This window comes from Echinops telfairi, unplaced genomic scaffold, assembly GCF_000313985.2.
Source record: "Echinops telfairi isolate 266 unplaced genomic scaffold, ASM31398v2 ScPeMD7_7474;HRSCAF=8512, whole genome shotgun sequence".
In the NCBI taxonomy this organism is placed as follows: Eukaryota; Metazoa; Chordata; class Mammalia; order Afrosoricida; family Tenrecidae; genus Echinops; species Echinops telfairi.
Window position 1 is genome coordinate 486,582 of NW_022111378.1, and position 19,633 is coordinate 506,214.

The following is a 19,633-nucleotide window of genomic DNA, read 5'->3' on the forward strand; positions in this document are numbered from 1 at the left end:
GTGCAGTGTAGAACCGATGAAGCACATAGCTTTCCTCTGGTTCTTCCTTCCCCTCACTATCATGACCCCAATTCTCCCTTACAAATCTGGTTAGAGAGCATTCACATGGGTACAGAGCTGGAAACACAGCTAATACAGGACAGATAAACTTCTCGGGATCAATATTGTGAGTAGCCATACCAGGAGGGTAAGTAAAGGCAGGGGGAGAAAGGGGGCACTGATCACAATGACCTAACTATAGCCCCCTCCCAGGGGGATGGACAACAGACAGGTGGGTGGGGAGAGACATTGGACAGTGCAAGACATGAAAAAATGATAGTTTGGAAATTATCTAGGGTTCACGAGGGAGGAAATGAGGGGGAGGGAGGGAGAAAAATTAGGAGCTGATACCAAGGGCTCAAGTAGAAGGAAAATGCTTTGAAAACGATGATGGCTACATATGTACAAATGAGTTGAGACGATGGATGGATGTATGGATTGTGATAAGAGATGTATGAGCCCCCAATAAAATTATTTAAAAACAAACAAACGCTGCTATGGAAGAGTGAATGGGGCATATTGGTGCAAGTATCTCACCTTTTAGAGGCGATGAGAAATGAAAGGGTTATGGCCACTGCATAAGCCAAAATCCTCATGTACATAGTTCTTATCTAGGGGGAAAAGTGACCTCATTCATGGACCTGGGGGAAAAAAAAGATCTTAGGTTTGCACCACAGCCTAAATCAGCGATGTCTAATTTGATAGCCACTAGCCATGTGTGCCTGTTTACATTAAGTTGCATAAACATAGCTACTCGGTTCACAAGTCACAGCGAGCCACCTGACAGTACTCAGTAACCAGTGTGTCCAGTGGCTATCACGTCAGCTCGGTTCTCGCGGCAGAAAGTGTAATTGGACAAACGTAGCCTAATGTCTCGTCTAAATGGGGTCGCAAGAGCACAGTTTAAACGGCTCGATTTTTGGAAAAAAAACAAACAGCCACAGTGGCAATGAATGGTGTGAGGTGAGAAAAATACTGACCGACTTACCCAAACTATTTTTCCACCAAAATCTAAGAGCCCAGTATGGAGTGATAGAATCAGAAGACTCGGGAGCAGGTCTGCGTCACACTCAGCTCTGAGTCCATGCCCCAAAGTCGTGGGGAAAGCTTTCTCGAACTTGATGGTTGACTCTCCTCCATTTTCCACCCCAGATTGTCAGATTGGACCGAACGATGGAGCAGATCGTGTTCCCGGTGCCCAGCATTTGTGAGTTCCTGACCAAAGAGTCCAAACTGCGGATATACTACACGACAGAGAGGGACGAGCAGGGCAGCAAAATCAACGACTTCTTCCTGCGGTCCGAGGACCTGTTCAATGAAATGAACTGGCAAAAGAAACTGCGAGGTGGGTCTGCCCCACGCAGCCTGCGCTGCCGGAGGAGGCATGGCTGTCCCAGCATGCTAAGCTAGGATGAGGCTGGCGAGGTTGTGCCTTTGCACTTCTACCAACCAGGAAGCTCTGGACACTAGTCTAGAGCTTGACCAATGGACTCCAGCCCAAGGTGGCAACTCTTTTGAGTCTCTTCATGTCGTAATGGAGTTGGGTGGCTCTTATAAAAAGAGCATGGGAGAGGGGAGGGGAGGGGAGGCCAAGTCCTTGAACTCACAGGTTGATGCACTTGAGCAGGGAGTGCATACGGCTTGATTTTTTTTTGTTTTCTAGAACACCTGCTTGGGAGACACAGGTATTTCCCCTTTCACAAAGGCCTCTCCGTTTTTTTGACTCTAGCTTCATTTTATAGGCGGATGCCTCATTTGCCACGTAAGCTGCATTGGTCGTGGTTCACCAGCAAGTCCCGTTGAGAAGCCCAGGCAGCTGGGGTGCAATTTCTTGTCTACAAGAAATTGTTTATGGGGCTTCCCCAGAGGGCTTCTCAGCTTCTGGTTTTTATTAGGGTTTTAATGGGCTCCTTCAGTCCCAATAGTACACTTGACGCCAGCTGTTGTGTCCAACTTAAAAGGATCACGATTTGTTTCGATCTGCTGATCAGGAATCAGTTTGTTGTTTAAAGCCCTGGATTCTGGCTGTGGTTGTGATGTTTCTGGACTCTTCTTTGGGGGTGGGGACCGAGCTGGAGTGGTGGAGTGGGGTGGCAGGAGAGCAGGATTGGAAGCCCATTTCTAGAAGCTTCTGTCTTCTTCCTGAGTCCACCTAGCAGTCGCAGGTCAGCCTCTGAAGCTGCTTGTATTTCAAGGATCTCTGGTGGTGCAGTGGTTAAAGTGCTCTGCTACTTACCAGAAGGTTGGAGGTTTGAATCTGCCAGCCATTGTGGGAGATAGATAGGGTCATGTGCTCTTGTAAAGGTTACAACCTTGGACACCCTGTGAGGCAGTACCCCTCTGTCCTCTGGGGTCACTGTGGGTTGGGATGAGTGACTTTCTTTCCCTTTGCTTTATCCACTTCCTGCTGCCCTGGCTCCCACTCCAGAGTGAGTGGGAGGATCACATTTGCAAGAAGTGCTGTTCGCAGCCCAACTCTGTACCTGACCCACGTTCTATTCTCTTAGGTTTCTAAGGACCACTTCATTGTCCAACGCTTTGAAACACTACACAGTGTCTTAATGGGTTAAATCCATTCCTCTCCTGGCTCTGCACTGAATACTAGGCAGAGGCTGGAATGGAAGCTTCCCCTGCCCTCCTGGTGGGGCTGCCAGAAGCCTTAGTGTGCACCCCTACCCCACACCAGGTGTCTTGCCAGACTACTTTGGGCTTCATCGAAGACTCCTCCAGCTCAGTATTCCCTTTTATCTGTTGCTTCCAACCTTCATGGAGGTATTCCATAATTCTAGTGTGGGGGACTAATCCTGATTCACTTTCTAAAATTTCATACAATTAAGACTATACTTTTACCCTTTCCAATGTATGAGTCCACTAAGACTAATCAGGTGTGTTTTACTTCTGTGAGAATTGTGTTATCATATATATATGACATATATGTGTATATATATATAATTTGTTGCATATATGTAATTTGTAGAAGCAATGTATGAACCAAGAGAAAGACCCTCATCTGTGACGGTGAGGTGGAAATCTCATCTCCCTTCTTGAGATATTCAAAAGTCCTCGGATCCAAGAGCTGTGGCTTCTCGTCTGCCACTTCTTCTCTTGGGCAAATGACTTAAACTGCCCTGAGGCAAAAACCAAACCTCCTTCGTCCAGTTGATTCCAACACATAGTGACCCTGTACAGGGTTCCTGCGGCAATAAATCTCTATGGGAGCAGACAGCTTCTCCTGCAGAGAAGCTGGTGGGCTTACATCACTGTCCTTTCAGTTAACAGCCCCGTGGCCACCAGCAATGCCACCAGCGTTCCTCACCCTCATGTACAAAGTAGGGATCAGATGATCTGGTTGATTCCAGTATTGCCATCTTAATCATTCCAAGTGCTGACACCCCCGACCGAGATGCGCTGCAGACACCTTCTCTTGGCTCCACTTACATCACATGTGTGCTCACTCACAACACTCATATACACATGTACAAACTTACGGCTTGATCGCTAATGCCTTATTTTAGCCTTTTTCCCCCGTAATTATTTTTGTTTCATGTGAAGTTTAAACGTAACTTTAGTTGTCAACTGAAAGAGTTTAATTGGCCTCACAGCTATCTGCTGGTAAGAGGAAAAGTGAAAATAATACTGAATTAGACATGGTTTGCATATAGAGGAGGGAAGGAATGTACGTGCTAGAAGTACAAGTGTAATTAGATGGATTTTACTCCTCTAAGTAGCTTACTGTATATACTTGAGTATAAGCCGACCCGAATATCAGCCGAGGCACCTAATTTTAACACAAAAACTGCATCAAAAATGTACTGAGAAACTTGGCTTATACATGAGTATATGGTATTTATCTTCTAATAAGTCTGCAGAAAAGATTGTGCTGGGAATATTTGTGCAGCTGCTGTGCTGTGTACCTGAATGTATCACAGAAGGATAACCTGAGCTTTGATAAGCTGTAGCTACAGCTTGGATAGCTAGTGATCTGTTTGCAAGTAATAACACACCCCATTGTTGTGCGCCCCAGAAACCCTTGTCCAGCTCCACTTACAACATGTGTGTGCACATGCACAGCACACACATGCACATGTACACACATGTTCACATACAGCACAGGTGAGTACATGTTCCACATGGGTGCATACCTATGCACACATACATTGCATGCACACGTGTATGTACCCACGTATGCATGTGCCACCACACACATACACACATGCCCCATGCAATATATATGCCTACATGCCTCCACTTGTGTGCCCACATATTTGTATTTATATACATACCCTACACACTTGTTGCATATGCACACACATACATGTACAACACATGTATGTACACACCCTTTACCCTCTGTGTTTTCATGTCATCTCTCTGGCCCTATTGACATCCTCTCCTCAAGAGCTAGGAAGACATGGTTAGGTACAGGGGAGTTGGTTGCACTTTATAACACCGTGAACACTGTGTACAACATAGTGAAACACTGGCCAGTCTTGTGCCATCCTCCGAATCTTTGCTGTGTTAGAACCACTGTGTCAATCCATCTCTCTTATAAAGGGTCCTTTTCTTCATCACTAACCTTCTGTTTGACCAAGTGTGATGTCCCGCTCCAGGGGCCAGTAGCTGCTCATGACATTTCCAAAAGTACATAAAAGAGGAAATAAATGTGTAGTTGCACATGCCAGCACTTTCTTGCTTGGGGTTTCCCCTCATGATTATTACACTGGCCAAAAGGGAAATGGTGCCCCTGGGGAAGGAGACCTGGTGATCCACTTCCAAAGATCAGCCAATGAAAGCCCCGTTCAGCTCAGAAACATGTGGGGTTGTCATAAATCATAAGCAGCTCAAGAGCGACTGATTATCTAAAAGAAAACATGCTACGAGGCACAGTGGGAAATTCGGGGCTGTATAAGCTCTGATTCCTTCCTGCAGAATGTACCCTGTTCACACAGGCTTGTCTTTAAATGGTTGTGCTGCAGAGCAGATGATGCCTGGCTGCAACTGAGTGAGGACACACTGGGGACATGTTGCAGAGGAAGGCCTCAAAGCACTGCTGCAAGGACCTTGGCCAACATAAACCTCAGAGGATGGAGAAGGGACGGGATATTAGTTTCTTATGCATGGATTATGTTACAGTTCCAGAGGTCTGAAGTCTGCTGGGGTTCTCCCTGGGCTAATGTCACATTGTCAGCTGGGCTGCGGTCTCCTGGAAGCGCTAGGGGAGAAGATGTTTCGTTGTCTTTTCCAGCTTGTAGAGCTCACCTGCAATCCTTGGCTCGTGGCCCAGTCCTCCACCTTCAAGACCAGCAGGAAAGGAAGCCTGACTGCCTTTTAGGGCCTCGTTTTGAAAGCCGCACCCCATCACGTCTGCCATGTTCTACTTATTAGAAGCAAATTCCTAAGTCTGGCCCACGCTCATGGGGAAGAGAATGAAGCCCCACCTCTTCAAGGGAAGAAAAGCAAAGAATTTGTGTGCAGATTTTTTAAATTACCACCAAGGGCATTACATGGAAGTGCTGCAGGGTGCTGGGGACTGCCTAGGAAGCAGGTCTACTCTGCAACACACGGAGTCACCAGGAGTCAGAATGAACTCCATGGCAACAGCGCAGAGAGCCTGGGGCTGGGCGTTCTCGTGTGCCCATCACCCAGCCCCTACCAGCAGCATCTTCCAGTTTCTTGCCCTTCATTTCTCCTGGCCTCTTCTGACCATCTTCATACTCGGTCAGATGTGAGCTATGGTCTTAGGAGAAAATGCCTTGTTTGTAGAAAAGCGGTTGTTTCTAGAAGAGAGGATTCAGTCTTACATTGGCTTCAGCCTTTCATTCACAGTAAATGGCTAACTGCAGCTTGAGTGACCCCTGGTCAATTCCTGTGTGTTGCTGGGATGAGCCTTCATCTTCATCCCCATTGTTGGCAGGTAACAAAGTTACTCACCTGGGCCATGAGATCCCCACAGCATCTGCCCTCAGCTGGGCCTCAACTGCCTTCATTTCTAAACTGAGGGATTTAAAACTACCAGTTGCTCCTAGCTCTCCAGTGCTACGGTTTAGAAACATTGCCTGATACTAGCTGCAAACCTGAAACCAGCAATTATTAAATTACCAAGCGCTCTGTTTAATTGTGCTATAACTTTATTTGAGGAGGAAGCTTCCAAAGACTTGGCTGCAGCTGTTGGCTTCATTATAGGGCCATTGGATTTGTCGTTGGCTGCTGTCCTAAAACTAAATGACTTCATAGGAAATAAGAAATGAGTGTAGAGATCCCTTCTCACAGACTCCCTGCTCTGGAAGGAGGCAGCGTTGTAAGAGACTGCCTCTTTAAAGCTTTGCCTCTGGCGTCTCTTACTTAAAGCTTCACCGTAAGTGTGAGGTGCCATGAAAAAAACGAGTTCAGGAGAAAGAGACCCACCATTGCACACAAGGAGGTGCTGCCAATGGTGGCATTCAAACAATGTAGCAACCAATTTTGCTGCCTAATGTCCTTTTATATATATATTAGAAGATAGACCAAAAGGTAGTTCATTATTTCAACATGGTATCAGAACACCGCTGTTGTGCAGATGAACGTTTTTTTTTAAAAATAAAAAGCAAGGTAAATGTGTGATTTCCACATTGGGCAGCTGCCCACCTTAGAGCGAACCCTGATTACAAGCGCCATTTTATTGCCAAGCTCCACAAAAAAGTATTAGGTATCAGTTCTATCAGTTCTGCCCAACCGGTGTGAACTGGCTGAATCCCACAACTGGTTGTGGCCCACCTAGGTTTTTTCCTCCCCAAAGACAGAATGTCCAGTCCGTGTGTCATGCCGCTGCTAAGAATGAAGGTGACCGCACATTCAGAAGTGTCTCTTGCCCCATGTGACAGCCTCAGCCCTGCCTCCTTTCTCTGGGCCTTTGAAGGAGCGCTCCCTACTGCGGACTGCCCGCTCAACTGCTGTCACTCCTAGCTGCCGCACCAAGGAAAAATGGCAGTTGACTCACTGTCAGGAAGGGGATCCTTGTGGTGGGTTCAGGCACCAGTGATTCAGTGGATGATTCTCACCACAGGGAAATGTGGACACGGCACCAATCTCTGTCTACAGCCCAGATGGCCCAACTCTGAGTACTGTGTCCCTCCACCTCCTTCCCCGACTTCTAGACTGCCAGCTGAATTCTTGCATCTCTGGGCAAATCATCCACGCCAAACGCTCTGATGGGAACTAAGTTTTCTTCAGTGGGTAAACTCTGGGCCACCCCTAGATTTCAAGCCTGACGGTGTTGACTAGGGCTCAGACTTTCTAGATGTGCCAATTTTCCTATTTCTCGTCTCCCTTGCCCCCTAATAGACCCCGTGTTCCAGTCAGTGTTCCCGTCAGAAACAAACCAATCTGCTGTCCTTAGGACCCTCTGAGTCAACTTGCAAACAAGTGCTCCTTCTGAGTGCTGTGAAAACTGGAAACAAGAGTAGACATTGTGGGAGAGAGCTGGTGGGAGGGCAGTGAGGCCTGCCTGGCGCTCCGACCTCACATAACTGCCCTTTGTGTTCACAGCCCAGCCTGTGCTGTACTGGTGTGCTCGCAACATGTCCTTCTGGAGCAGCATCTCCTTTAACCTGGCCGTCCTGATGAATTTGCTGGTGGCGTTTTTCTACCCATTCAAAGGCGTCCGAGGAGGTACCCATATCTGTGATTTCAAGGAAACTATTAGAAGCAATGGGGTCCGTGAGTGGTGCAGTTAAACATGTGACCACTAACCAAAAGGTTGGCAGTTCAAACCCACCCAGAGGCATCTCAGAAAACAAGTCCTAATGATCTACTCCTGAAAAATCGGTGGTTGGGAACTGTATGGAGCACAGGTGTACTCTGTCAAGAGTGGGATTGCCATGAGTCGGAATCTACCCCAGGGCAATTCTTTCATTTTGTTTTGTTAGAAGCAATAGATAAATTACTAATCCTGTTTGGTCACTGGTGCAATATCTAAGAGCCTGAAAACTCAGTTTCGGGAAATCTAACTTAAAATAATAATAAGACTTAGGAGAAGTAATCGTGCTGTCTTGGCCAGCCCGTTTTTATTATATATTAGGAAAGTAGACCTCAGAGAGGTTGCGAGATTTGGCCAAAGTCACACAGCTAGGGAGGGCAGTGCTAACTCTAGATACTAATATGTTGATATATAGTCCAGTAGATTTCCCATACACACACACACACACACCCACACACCATACTTCTAGAACTGATTAAAGACTGAAGTGTTTGTGGGACACTTCTGGAGATTTTTCTGTAATGAAGGGTGGGGTGAGGTGGGACTTGAAGGGGTGTAGGCAGGGGGCGCTTCCCTGAATGTTTAGTCTCTCGTGCTGTTGTCCACATAATGGCACAGTCTGTTCGCAGGGCCTTGTGGGCTTCCCCACTCCATCTCTCCTTCCCAGCAGCTGGGTCCATCTCCACATGGCGCGGCGAAAAGGCAGACTGGGCAGGAGAGCCAGTTCTGTTGCAGGGCCCTCAGTCTGCTGAATGGCATTCTGAACGCATTTCACTCTTTGACTTTTGGAGCGAGACATTGAAAGTTCTTCCCCTGTGATACAAGGGGTCTTCAGAAAGTTGTGGAGAAATTCCACTTTAGTTTTCATTCCATTTTTTCATGAACTTTTGGAAGCCCCTCATATAGTCTTAACCCATCTCTGTCACCCACCACATTCTCCTGGGAGGTCTACATTTCAGTTAATTTTTTTCATCACATCAGCTCATGTGAGGTAGTGACCCTGCCAGGAGCCGCCTTGTGTGGAATATATAATGGGAAGAAGAGCCCAAAATCAGACACAGAGCAAGTTGTCGGAGGAACGAGTTATAGGCTCAGTTCTGAATGACTAACAACATGTGCATCTGTAATAAAAGTACATTTAAGGATGACATGAAAGTGAAGAGGTCCTACATTATGTGTGTACAGCGAACCGAGGTCCTGAGGTGCTGAAAGTGTAAAGGCGAAAGCTAGCCCAATAACTGATGCTTGGCCACATGCAGCAGTGCCACAGAGAAAGGGCCTAGGGCTTGGCTTCGGAAGTCCGTGGAGCGGGTCTGCCTCCTTGGCCAGCCCTGTACCGTGGGATCACCTGAGTTGGAGTCCCCTCGGTGGTAGCAGCTTGATTTGGTGTCATCCCTTCTCTTCTACATGGGAGACACTAGAGAGCTTTTTTTGTTAACACTCGGTGACATAGCATGATCAATTTGAGTGTTTTTCCTCTAAAAACACTACCTATACACAAGGCCCACAGGGCTTTCCCTTTTCTGTGGCCTGTCAGGAATCACATGTGTCCGTGTCTGAAAAGACTTGGCGAGTCTACGGGCCTGCAGGGTTTCTCTGAAGGGAAATAGGACTTACCTAGGCTGCCAGTTAGGTCTCTCTCTACCTCAGAGAAGTCGCTGTTGCTCATCATAGCAGATTATTCACTTGTAACCTGGGATGTGGCTTCATTTGCTCTCAGTTTCAAAAATATTCAAAATGTTGGCTTTCATTATACATCTTCACCATTTTCTCAACTGGTCACTGTGGTAGCCCTCAGCCAGAGGCTGGGGACAATGAATGGGCTCCTCCCTACTCTAGTAATGTACTGTTGCAAGACTAAGGAGCCTGGAGACTTGGTGTCCTGACTTGGCCCTGCCACTACTTTGTCTTGGGGCCAGTTCCTTAAGTCCTTTTTATCCTCTGGAATCAGAGGTGCTGACACCAAACCAGTGGTTGGGGAACTTTGGTCGGGGTTGAAAAACTCTTACAGATGTCAGGGAAAATGAGTTCCAAATCATTTAGGATCTCCGAGGCTTCTGTTTCTTGCCCATCAGAGGTTGAGAACCATTGGATGACATGATTGTTAAAGGTCCTCCCAACTCTAAAGCAGTATGTTCTAAATCTGGCATCAACTCTGGTTGATGTGTCGGAGTTAAGGCTTCCTCTTTTGGACACATTGGACAAGGAAATTTATGGTGGTGGATTAAACCAAAAAGGATAATTAAATCTTATCAGAGGGAAAGGAGGTGGATCGGACCCCTTATAGTGACTGAGATTGTCTCCAACACATCAGTTCACTCTCAGAGGAGTTTTACTTCTTTTTCAAAATGTGGTGGAGCATTTTCTTATACCCACTGCCAACCAGGATGGTTGCTTTAGCCCTACCTAGAAACAAGATCTTGTTGTTGTTAGATATCATCAAATCAGTTCTAACTCGTAGGAACCCTACAGAGTAAAACACTCCCAAATCCTCACAGTGGTTCTTAGGTTTGGGCCCATTGTTGATGCCGCTATCTCAGTCCATCTTATTGAGGGCCTTTTTCTTTTTCATTACCCCTCTTCCCAGCATGATGTCCTTCTCCAAATGATGTGCTCATCCAAAAATATTTCTTTGGGGGGTAAATATCTTGTTCTGTTGGATCCTGAGAACAGGAATTTCAAAATGCTCACATTGAATATGTCATGACCATGTTATGTGTTCTGATGCGACTCTAGCTTACAAGGCTACGGCTTTAAGAAAACTGGTGGCCTTAAAAGCTCATCTTTCTCCTCCATTTGAAACCATGAATCACAGTCTTTCAAGGGCATGAGACTTGTCATATACCTACCAATCCAGCTTTAACATTATCAACATTTTGCCAATTTTCTCAGAAATACTTTAAAATATTCTAGACCTCTTGTTTTTTGCTTATAAACATTTCAGTGTGCATTTCTAATTTATATGGGTATTATATATGTGATATATAATATATAGAGAGTATATACATATATATTCTCTCTATGCCTTTAGTATAGCTAACAGTAAACTACATATTTTAGATTTCTCCATTGTCACAAAGATATCTCTGTAGAGTTGTTTGTTTGGAAATCTAATACTATTATTTTTAACACTGTGTTTCTAGTGGGAACACAGGAGGCTTTTTTATATTGGCCCCTTCAGGATTTGAAGGAGTTCATTGTACTGGTCAGGTTTATTATACTGGTGATTAAGCAGTTTTAAGAAAAATGAAAAGCAAGTCACAAGCTGAGAGAAAATATTTACAAAAAATACGTATAACAAAAGGACCACTCAGGGAGGAAAGGTAGAAAGTTTTAGAACCAAGTTCCTCTCCGTCTAACTCTGGAAATGGTCTGGCCCATTCTTGTGGCGATGAACTATTGAAAGCTTTACTTTTGCTTTTAGAAAAAGAAAAAGAGCTCTTACAACTCAATAATAAAGAGGCACTCATTTAAAACAGTGGTCAAAAGATTTGAACAGACATTTCACAAAAAACAATACTTACAAATGACTAATAAGTATCCGAATATGAAAAGATACACCACCTCACTAGTTATCAAGGAAATGCAAATTTAAACCACAATGACATACCACTTCTGTTTGGAATAGCTAAAGGTTAAAAGACTGACAATATCAACTATTAGTGAGGATGCAGTCACTAGAACCTCATATATAGAGGGGGAAAATACAATCGCTTTTGGGAAACAGTGTGGCAATGTCTCAAATGGTAACGCATATTTTTCACTGCCATAGGGCCCATTCAGACTCATAGTGACCCTATCGGAGAGGGTAAACCAGCCTGTGTAGGCTTCCAAGACTGCAACTCTACAGGAGTAGAAAGCCTCATCCTTATCCTGCCAAATGACTGGTGGTTTTGAACTGCTGGCTTTGTGGTTAGTAGCCCAGTGCATAGTCCACTATGTTACCAGGGCCATGTGTGCAAGAAAATGAAAATAAGTTTACTTTTAAGATTTGTACTTGCATGTTCCTGCAATGCTAGACTTACCTAATTACACAAAACTAGAAGTAATCCAGATACTTATAACTTGATGAATGGGCCAATAAATTGTAGTGCATCCACATGATAGAATATTATTCAGTAAAAACAAAACTCTGATGCATGCCATAATCTGGGTGATCCCCAAAACTTTATGCTAAGCAAGAAGTCAAAAATTTCCTCCCATTTTATTTTCCCCCAATTCTAGAAAATGAAAAACTGCAGTGTCAGAAAGGTGTCAACGTTTGCCAGGGACTGGGGGTGGAACAAGCAGATCAACCAGCAATAGGCCTAACAAAACTTCTTAGGGTGCCAAAGTGTTCTCTATCTTGAGTATAGTGGTATAAACTGCCAAATCTATAAAGCGTACACTTAGAATGAGTGGATTTTACACTTGGTCTTAGGCAAAAGGCTGAGAAGTGATGGGTGGATTTTTTGGTCTGAAATTAGCCACAATAAAGTTGAGGGGATTTTTTTTTTTTTAAATAGTGGTTACAACCAAGACTATGGAGCTAAGTGACTCTGGCTATTAACTGTGCTGCTACCTTGAGTGGTTTATGTAACCTGAGACTCAGTTTCCTCTTAACAGAGAGGATTAAGTCACAGGTTTCCTGCAGGTCAGTCCGTAGTTAAATGTGCAGGGAATGCACCTGTGCCTCCAACATCTTCCTGAAACCCTGAAAAATGTCTGCTTCCTTGGGCCCATTTTTAGATCCGTTTGCGTACATCACCTGTGGGGCCCTGAGCAGCAGTTTTAAAAGAAAAACTCAGTCTTGGCAAGTTTGGACTAACTACACTAGGGCAGCCAGCAAATGTGTGGAAGGGCTGTAACCTGTAAGGTTCTCAAAAATGCCTTTCGTGTGTCTTTCCTGGGCGGTGCTATAAGCCCAGCAGTTCTGAAGACATGAAACTCCTTTCTATAAGTGGCCTTAATCATGTAGTGCTGCTTGTTTACATCTGAAGGAGACTTAAAATGTGACAGCATTTGAAATAGGAGTGCGTTTTTTTAATGAGTGTTTTACAGAACTGTATTTTTAGCCATGTTGGCTCGTGTTATATAACCAAGCCGTCTCGTGGGACACCCTAAATAGAACTTGCACTAGCAAGAGATGACAAACACTGGTATCAACTCTTTGACTACACGGATAATCTAAATGTGGGATGATGCTAATGGTACGGAAGTTGCCTTCCTCCTTTCCTTGAAGAAAGCTGATTCAGGCAGAGGACCTGCAATTTTCCTGTGAGAGCTTTGAATGAAAATTAGGAACTTGGGCCCTCTGGTTTGCCTATCCCAAGAGAGAGACATGACACATAACCGAAGTTTTTATTTGTTGAAGCAAGTATTTGTTAAGTGCTTAATGAGTGCCAACTACTTCCCTCAGGGAACTTGGAGACCAGGGATCACTCGAGTACAGTATCCTATAGGGATGATCCAGGGCGGGTGACTCAGTAGTTGAATTGTTACTTTCCATGCAGATTCTCAGGCTCATTTCCCAGCCAGTGCACCTCACACGCAGCCAGCATCCACCTGGCAGGGGAGGCTTGTGTGTTGCTAGGATGCAGAGCACTTCCCACAGAGGCTCCAGGTTAAAGGGGACCAGACAGAAAGGCCCAGTGACTGCCTTACAACAACAACAAAATCAGCCAGTGAAAGCCCTATGGTAGTACATGGTGCAAGGGGTCTGCATGAACCAGCACTGGCCTTATGACAGCTAGCAGCTTCAGACCCCCGTGAGTGTGAGGAACAGAGATGTGGAGGGAGAGCTGGTACATTTTCGTGAGGAAGAGAATCAGGAGGCTTCCTGGGAGAGGCAAGACCTAGGCCTGAGAGGAGTAAGAAGAAGGAACTTGTGTGAAGACCTGGGGGTAAGGAAGAATTGGCTATGTCTAAAGCAGAGAATTATTTCTCAATTGTAAAGATAAAATGTACAGGTAAGAAACCACTTGCTGTTTTAACAGTCTTCACATGTCCATTGAATATATCCATCATGTTGTTCATCCATCAGCATAAGTCTTCCCAGATTTTTCCATCACCCTTAACAGAAGGCCACTGTCCCTTAAGCAGTGTTTCCTCCCTCTCCCTCTTGCCAGCTCCTGAGGTCATTAATAAACAGATCTCTGTGCAGCTGCCTACTCTAAACATTTCATACATGTGGTATCCTACACTAGCTATCCTTTTGTGTTTGATGTGTTTCACACATCAGAATCACTTCATGCCGTAGCACGCAGCATGCCTTCATTTCTCTTTGTGGCTGAGTAATATGGATGTACCACTAGGAACCCTGGTGGCATAATGAGTTATAAGTTGGGCTGCTAACCACAGGTCAGCAGTTCAAAACTATCTATCACTCCTCAGGAGAAAGGTGAGGATTTCTGTTCCTGTAAATATTTCCAGCCTCAGAAACCCACAGGGGCAGTTCTGTTCTGTCCTATAGGATCACTGCAAGTCAAAACCAACTGAGCAGCAGTGAGAGAGGACATTTACATGGTGCTTATACATTCATGTGCTTGAGGCCGAGAACCTGAAATGAGAGTTGTGATTAATACATGTGGTTGGAGCAGGTATAAATGAAGCCATTTTTTTATCTGTCACCTCTCCTGAGGGAAAGCCCTAACCTGTGAGGGACCTACCTTGTCTTTCCAGGGACTCTGGAGCCGCACTTGTCGGGCCTGCTATGGACAGCCATGCTTATCTCGTTGGCCATTGTTATTGCTCTGCCCAAGCCCCATGGCATCCGGGCGCTAATTGCTTCTACAATCCTCCGGTTGATATTTTCAGTTGGATTACAACCCACGCTGTTTCTTCTGGGAGCTTTCAATGTAAGTATGAATCTCTTCATAGACAATTCTCTCTGTGTGTGTGTGTGTGTGTGTGTGTGTGTGTGTGTGTGTCTGTCTGTCTGTCTGTCTTTATAGGCCAAGGGGAATGAATACTTCCTTTCTGGTTCCTGTAACCTTGGCTTGGACTTTCTCCATAGGGGAAAGAAAATGTTTTGGGGGTCAACTCATAAAATAGCAGCACCAGGAGAGCTTCTCACGATACCACAGACCTCCTAATGCATCGTTTGGACATAAAATATCTCACTTCTTAGGGTATCCCTCTCTCAAAAGTTAGGCAGGGAGAGGAATAGCAGTTGACCTTAAAATCAGTTTTGCCAATCTGTTCAAAAGTTTCTTGGGACGAGAGATTTAAGCAAGAAGTGTAGTTATGAAATATTAACACAGTGCTCATGTGTGGTAAAGACCACATTGACAAGAGAGGCAAGGGAAGAAAGACTGTTTGGAAGGCAGAGCTGGGTGGGCAGTCAGGGACGGCAGAGGGAGAGCTGTTTATGGAGTCCGTGGTGATCTTTGGCAGTCCTTGGTGAAGTGAGGGGTTAGAAGCCAGCTGCAAGTATAGAAGGACTCCTAGGAAGTGGAGACAGCTGATAGAGACCACAAAGTGGAGAGATTTCCTGGTGACCGAGGAGAAAATTTGATGCATCTAAAAATGCCTTCCAGCGGCTCCTACTCTGAACATGTAAGGAAGCTGAGATCACTGTGCAAAAATGGATATTGTCTTGCAAAATAAGGTAAACAATAATCCAGTGTCTCACTGTGAGGATTCAACTAGCAAGACAAGCAGGGCTTTGGAGAAGAGACTGATTCAAACTGACAAGCTCAGGAAGGTGGAAATGGAGTTCACTATAAGACTTCATGAGCAAGAAGACCCAGGCCAGGAAGTAGGGATCGACAAGTTTTTTGCTATCATTTCTGGAGGCCAGAGCCAAGCTGCAGGGAGCCCAGGATGTTGCCCAGGGCCAAGAAAGCGTGGAGTGTCACCTCATTTGTGGTTGAGGCAGGGATATGGTGAGTCCTGATCCTGTATAAGAAACCCAGGGCACTGAATTTTAGGCTAAAACAATAGGCTTTGATCCTACAGAGTAGTGTTTCCAAAGCACGTGTCATGCTGAAAAGTGGTAGGTGGAATGAGGGATCTGGGTTCAAATCCACTTAGGAAACACTGAGATCAACAAAATGAAACTTTCCTCTTAGGACAGACTTATTAAAAACTTTATTGTGCTAATACTCAGTTTGAATCTTCCAGAAAGGGAAACAACGTATTTGTGTTTCCCATATGTATTTGAAAATGAATGAATAAACAAACAGTCTCAGAATGAAGTGGGGGATGGCTGATAATGCTCCATATGCAGAAATATTCCTGAGAAAAGTCTTTCACTGTGGTATGTTATGTGGATTGCATGGGGAGGGGTGGAGGCAGGGGACCATGGAAGAGCCCCAGTAGCTGATTTCAATGAACTCCGGTGAGACTGAGCCTTGGTCACAGTGCAGATGGAAGTAAGTCCAGATGCCACATAGGGGGCTTCAGAAAGTTTGTGGAAAAGTGAAATTAAAAGATAACGGGGTCAGATTACAAGGATCTACATATAACCTCCTCCCTGGGAGACGGACAGCGAAGAAGTGGGTGAAGGACGACGTGGGATGCTGTAAGATATGACAAAACAATAATAATTTATAAATTATCAAGGGCTCATGGAGGAGAGGGAAGGCAAAAATGAGGTGCTGATACCACGGGCTCAAGTAGAAAGCAAATGTTTTGAGAATGATGAGGGCAACAAATGTACAAAAGTGCTTGACACAATGGATGGACGGATGGATTGTGATAAGAGTTGTATGAGCCCCCAATAAAATGATTTTTTAAATTAAAAATAAAAACATAAAAAAACAATAATGGGATTTTCCCATGAACTCTTTGAAACCCCCTCTTCTTTTTGAAACCCCCCCCTTACAATGGAACCAGTGGCATCTGGCAGGTGAGGAAAAAAAAAAAGGCTTTGCTCAAGACTTTCTTCCAACAAAGAAGGCACTACTGTTTGCTTGAGTGAGGAGGGCAGCAGAGATTACCCCAGATTTTCACAAGAGTGCAGCCAACCATAGTGAAGTCTTACCAAAAAATAATTTTTGGGGGCGTGGGGGGCGACATTGATGTAAATCATTGATAGTGGGCTTGGGGTGACAAGTTGTCGATGTTGGCTCTGGTGTTGGGAAATGAGTGACCCAAGAGCTGCCAAGGCTGGAGGAGGAGCAGAAGTATCACCTGCAGTGCGAGGAAGCTACTTACCAAGGAAATACGACCATAAAGACAGAAAGGTTCTTGATCCTGATGTCTTCTCTGGGCTGCCCACCTCTTTTGTTCCGTGGTTATCACGCAGATAACTGAGGGAAAGATGCCAATGAGATGTATAATAAGATAGCTGAGGGAGGAAGTGCAAACAGCTATAATTAAAAGATAGATATTGTTGTTGTAGTTGCCATCAAGTCAGTTCCAAACCACAGCGACCCTCTGCACAATGGAAGAGAACACAGGCCAGTCTTGCGCCGTCGTCACAGCTGTTAACTGTGTTGGAGCCCGTTGTTTCAGCCACCGTGTCAATCCTGGAGGGCCTCCCTCTTTCTGTGTCCCTCAACTTGACCAAGCATGGTGTCCAACTCCAGGGACTGGCCTCTCCTGACAGTATGCCCAAAGTACTTGAGATGAAGGCTTGCCATCCTTGCCTCTAAGAAGCATTCTGGCCATACTTGCAAGACAGATTAATTAATTATTAATAATAGATCATTATTTCAAGGGCATTTTTAAAAGAAACACGCCAGCTATGTTAGAAAAAGAGGAGTAACTATAGCTAGAGATGGAGGTAGGAAGTTGGGCATCGGAGAGTCTGAGAAGTAGGACACAGTAGAATTTTGTGTCATGGGTAGCCAAGGGTGGGCAGAATGGCAAGAAGGATGGGGGATGGGGTGGTGAGCTGTGCTTTTCTTCAGAGAAATGAGATTACCTGGTAAAAGAAGAATAAGAAAAAATGCTGTATCTATCCTTACAGAAGTCTTTAAAGACTTCCAGGACATCTTCATTTGCGAAGTGGGGCGGGAAGCCGGATATAAGACTAATCAGTCGGCCAGTAGGATGTGGAGACAGTCCATTCAAACCAGGCATGGGAAATACTTGCTGGTGGTGCCTCAGAGAAATCTCAGACCGTCTCCAGAGGAGAAGGGGAGTCAAGTGAAGAGGATTGCTGTGTTCTTAAGGCAGCAGACATCTGGGCATGTGTGAGGTCCTGTAATGTCAACCAGAGCATTGTCTTGGTGGTTGCTTTGCATTAGAGCTCTATCAGCCCAGACCAACCCATATTTTCCCATCCGCTGGACGATCCTATGGCCAAACGTTACGACTGTTGAAGAAACTAGTGTGCTGAAGGTTTAGCTTGTCAGAGAAAGCCAGAAGTTCTCTGTAGGTGTTGGCCTGCTCACTTATCTGATTGCTGAGAAGCTCACTTGCATTGACCTACCAGATTAACTGGCAGAATGTCCCCAGCACCTGTAGCCAAGAGAGCTAGGGTAGCAGAAGATGGTTTTTACCAAGTTCCCCGGGAGATCTGTCCTCCTGGGTTTTCTATCAACATGTGACTAGAGATGAGCTTTTGGGCCTGAGGTTTCTATCAGCATGTGTCTTTGTTACACTGCCGATGAGGTGGGACTCCTCTGTCGAGGGTATCGGAAAACCATCTCTCTGGGCAAGATCCTCCCTCAGGCATAGCTTTGAGTCCTGGAGCCCAGACAGTGGTAATAGGGCCCAGTTACTCATTTCCTCTCTCGGCTCTGCATCCTCTGTGTTGGTGCTGCTCTTGGATTCATGGCACGGAGAGATGGATGCTTGAAGAGCCAGAACTTACATTCTCTTGTGTTCCAGATCAGTGGGAAAGAACAAAGCGGTTGCATGCTGAAGTCCCAGGAATATCTATCATCGGCTGTGTTTGGCCATTTGCCTGCTTCTGAGCCATCAGTGTAGCCAGGGAAGTACAGTCTTATTGAGCCCAGAACTCAGATAGAGCCTCGTCTAGACACAGGACTGACATGGAAAGCACTGGTTCCCCATGGGAAACTGAGAAGCTCTTAACAAAAGAAGTGTGGGAGGGGGTGTGATACATACTCTGAGGTTCCTTTGTTTTAATTTTTTTTAAAAATCCCATTTTCTCTGTGAAATCAAGAGCAATTAAAGACAAGAGTTGGCTGCTTTCCCCACATCGCAGATTTATGGTGTCTGGAATGTCACAGAAGCCATCTCTCATCATGCTGATCACAGGGTTCCTGCGATGAGTGAATTCTGTGACTAATTCAGCCGGGAACATTAGGAAACTCTTCACAGCTCATTGTCAAAATCATAATCTGTGTGCGTTAATTTCGTTTTTGTCAAATACAAATGCAGTTAGATTGTGGTTGATCCTGCAGTTCCTTGAAGACTGTGTAGTCTGTAATCTGCCTGAAATGCCAAGTAATGAAATGACTTAGAGAAGTAAAGTGGGTCTCGGGAGCTTCAGTGGGCATATGGAGGCAAAGGAAGCTGTCGCGTGGATCCAGCTGTTGTTTAGTCTTCAAGTGTATGTGTGGCACTTTGTACGCGGCTATCATGGTTCCTGAGAGCTGTGTGTGACAGTGGCCATTAGCGTGCTCATGAAGCGTCTGAAGTTGGATGTCATCCGTGCCATCTGACATCTCCTATCTCCCTCTCCTCAGGTCTGCAATAAAATCATCTTTCTAATGAGCTTCGTGGGCAACTGTGGAACATTCACCAGAGGATACCGAGCCATGATCCTTGATGTTGAGTTCCTTTATCACTTGCTCTATCTGCTCATCTGCGCCATGGGGCTCTTTGTCCATGAATTCTTCTACAGCTTGCTGGTGGGTACCTGAGATTGCTTGCTGAATACGGTCCTCTCTGTCATAATAGACCCTTCCTTTCCATGGTGAATGGGATGCCTGGTCTAGTGCGGTCAGAGCCCCATTGCAG

General features: G+C 45.3%; 1 protein-coding gene across 1 annotated transcript in view; it reads left to right on the forward strand.

Moving 5' to 3' along the window:
- ITPR1 (inositol 1,4,5-trisphosphate receptor type 1) overlaps nucleotides 1-19,633 on the forward strand; it is a 413,260-nt gene that overhangs the window by 351,565 nt on the left and 42,062 nt on the right. Inside the window, exons 51-54 of the mRNA XM_045285628.1 lie at nucleotides 1,192-1,384; nucleotides 7,564-7,686; nucleotides 14,435-14,610; nucleotides 19,360-19,524. Coding sequence (XP_045141563.1) covers nucleotides 1,192-1,384; nucleotides 7,564-7,686; nucleotides 14,435-14,610; nucleotides 19,360-19,524 — 657 coding nt within the window. The remainder of the gene's footprint in view (nucleotides 1-1,191; nucleotides 1,385-7,563; nucleotides 7,687-14,434; nucleotides 14,611-19,359; nucleotides 19,525-19,633) is intronic.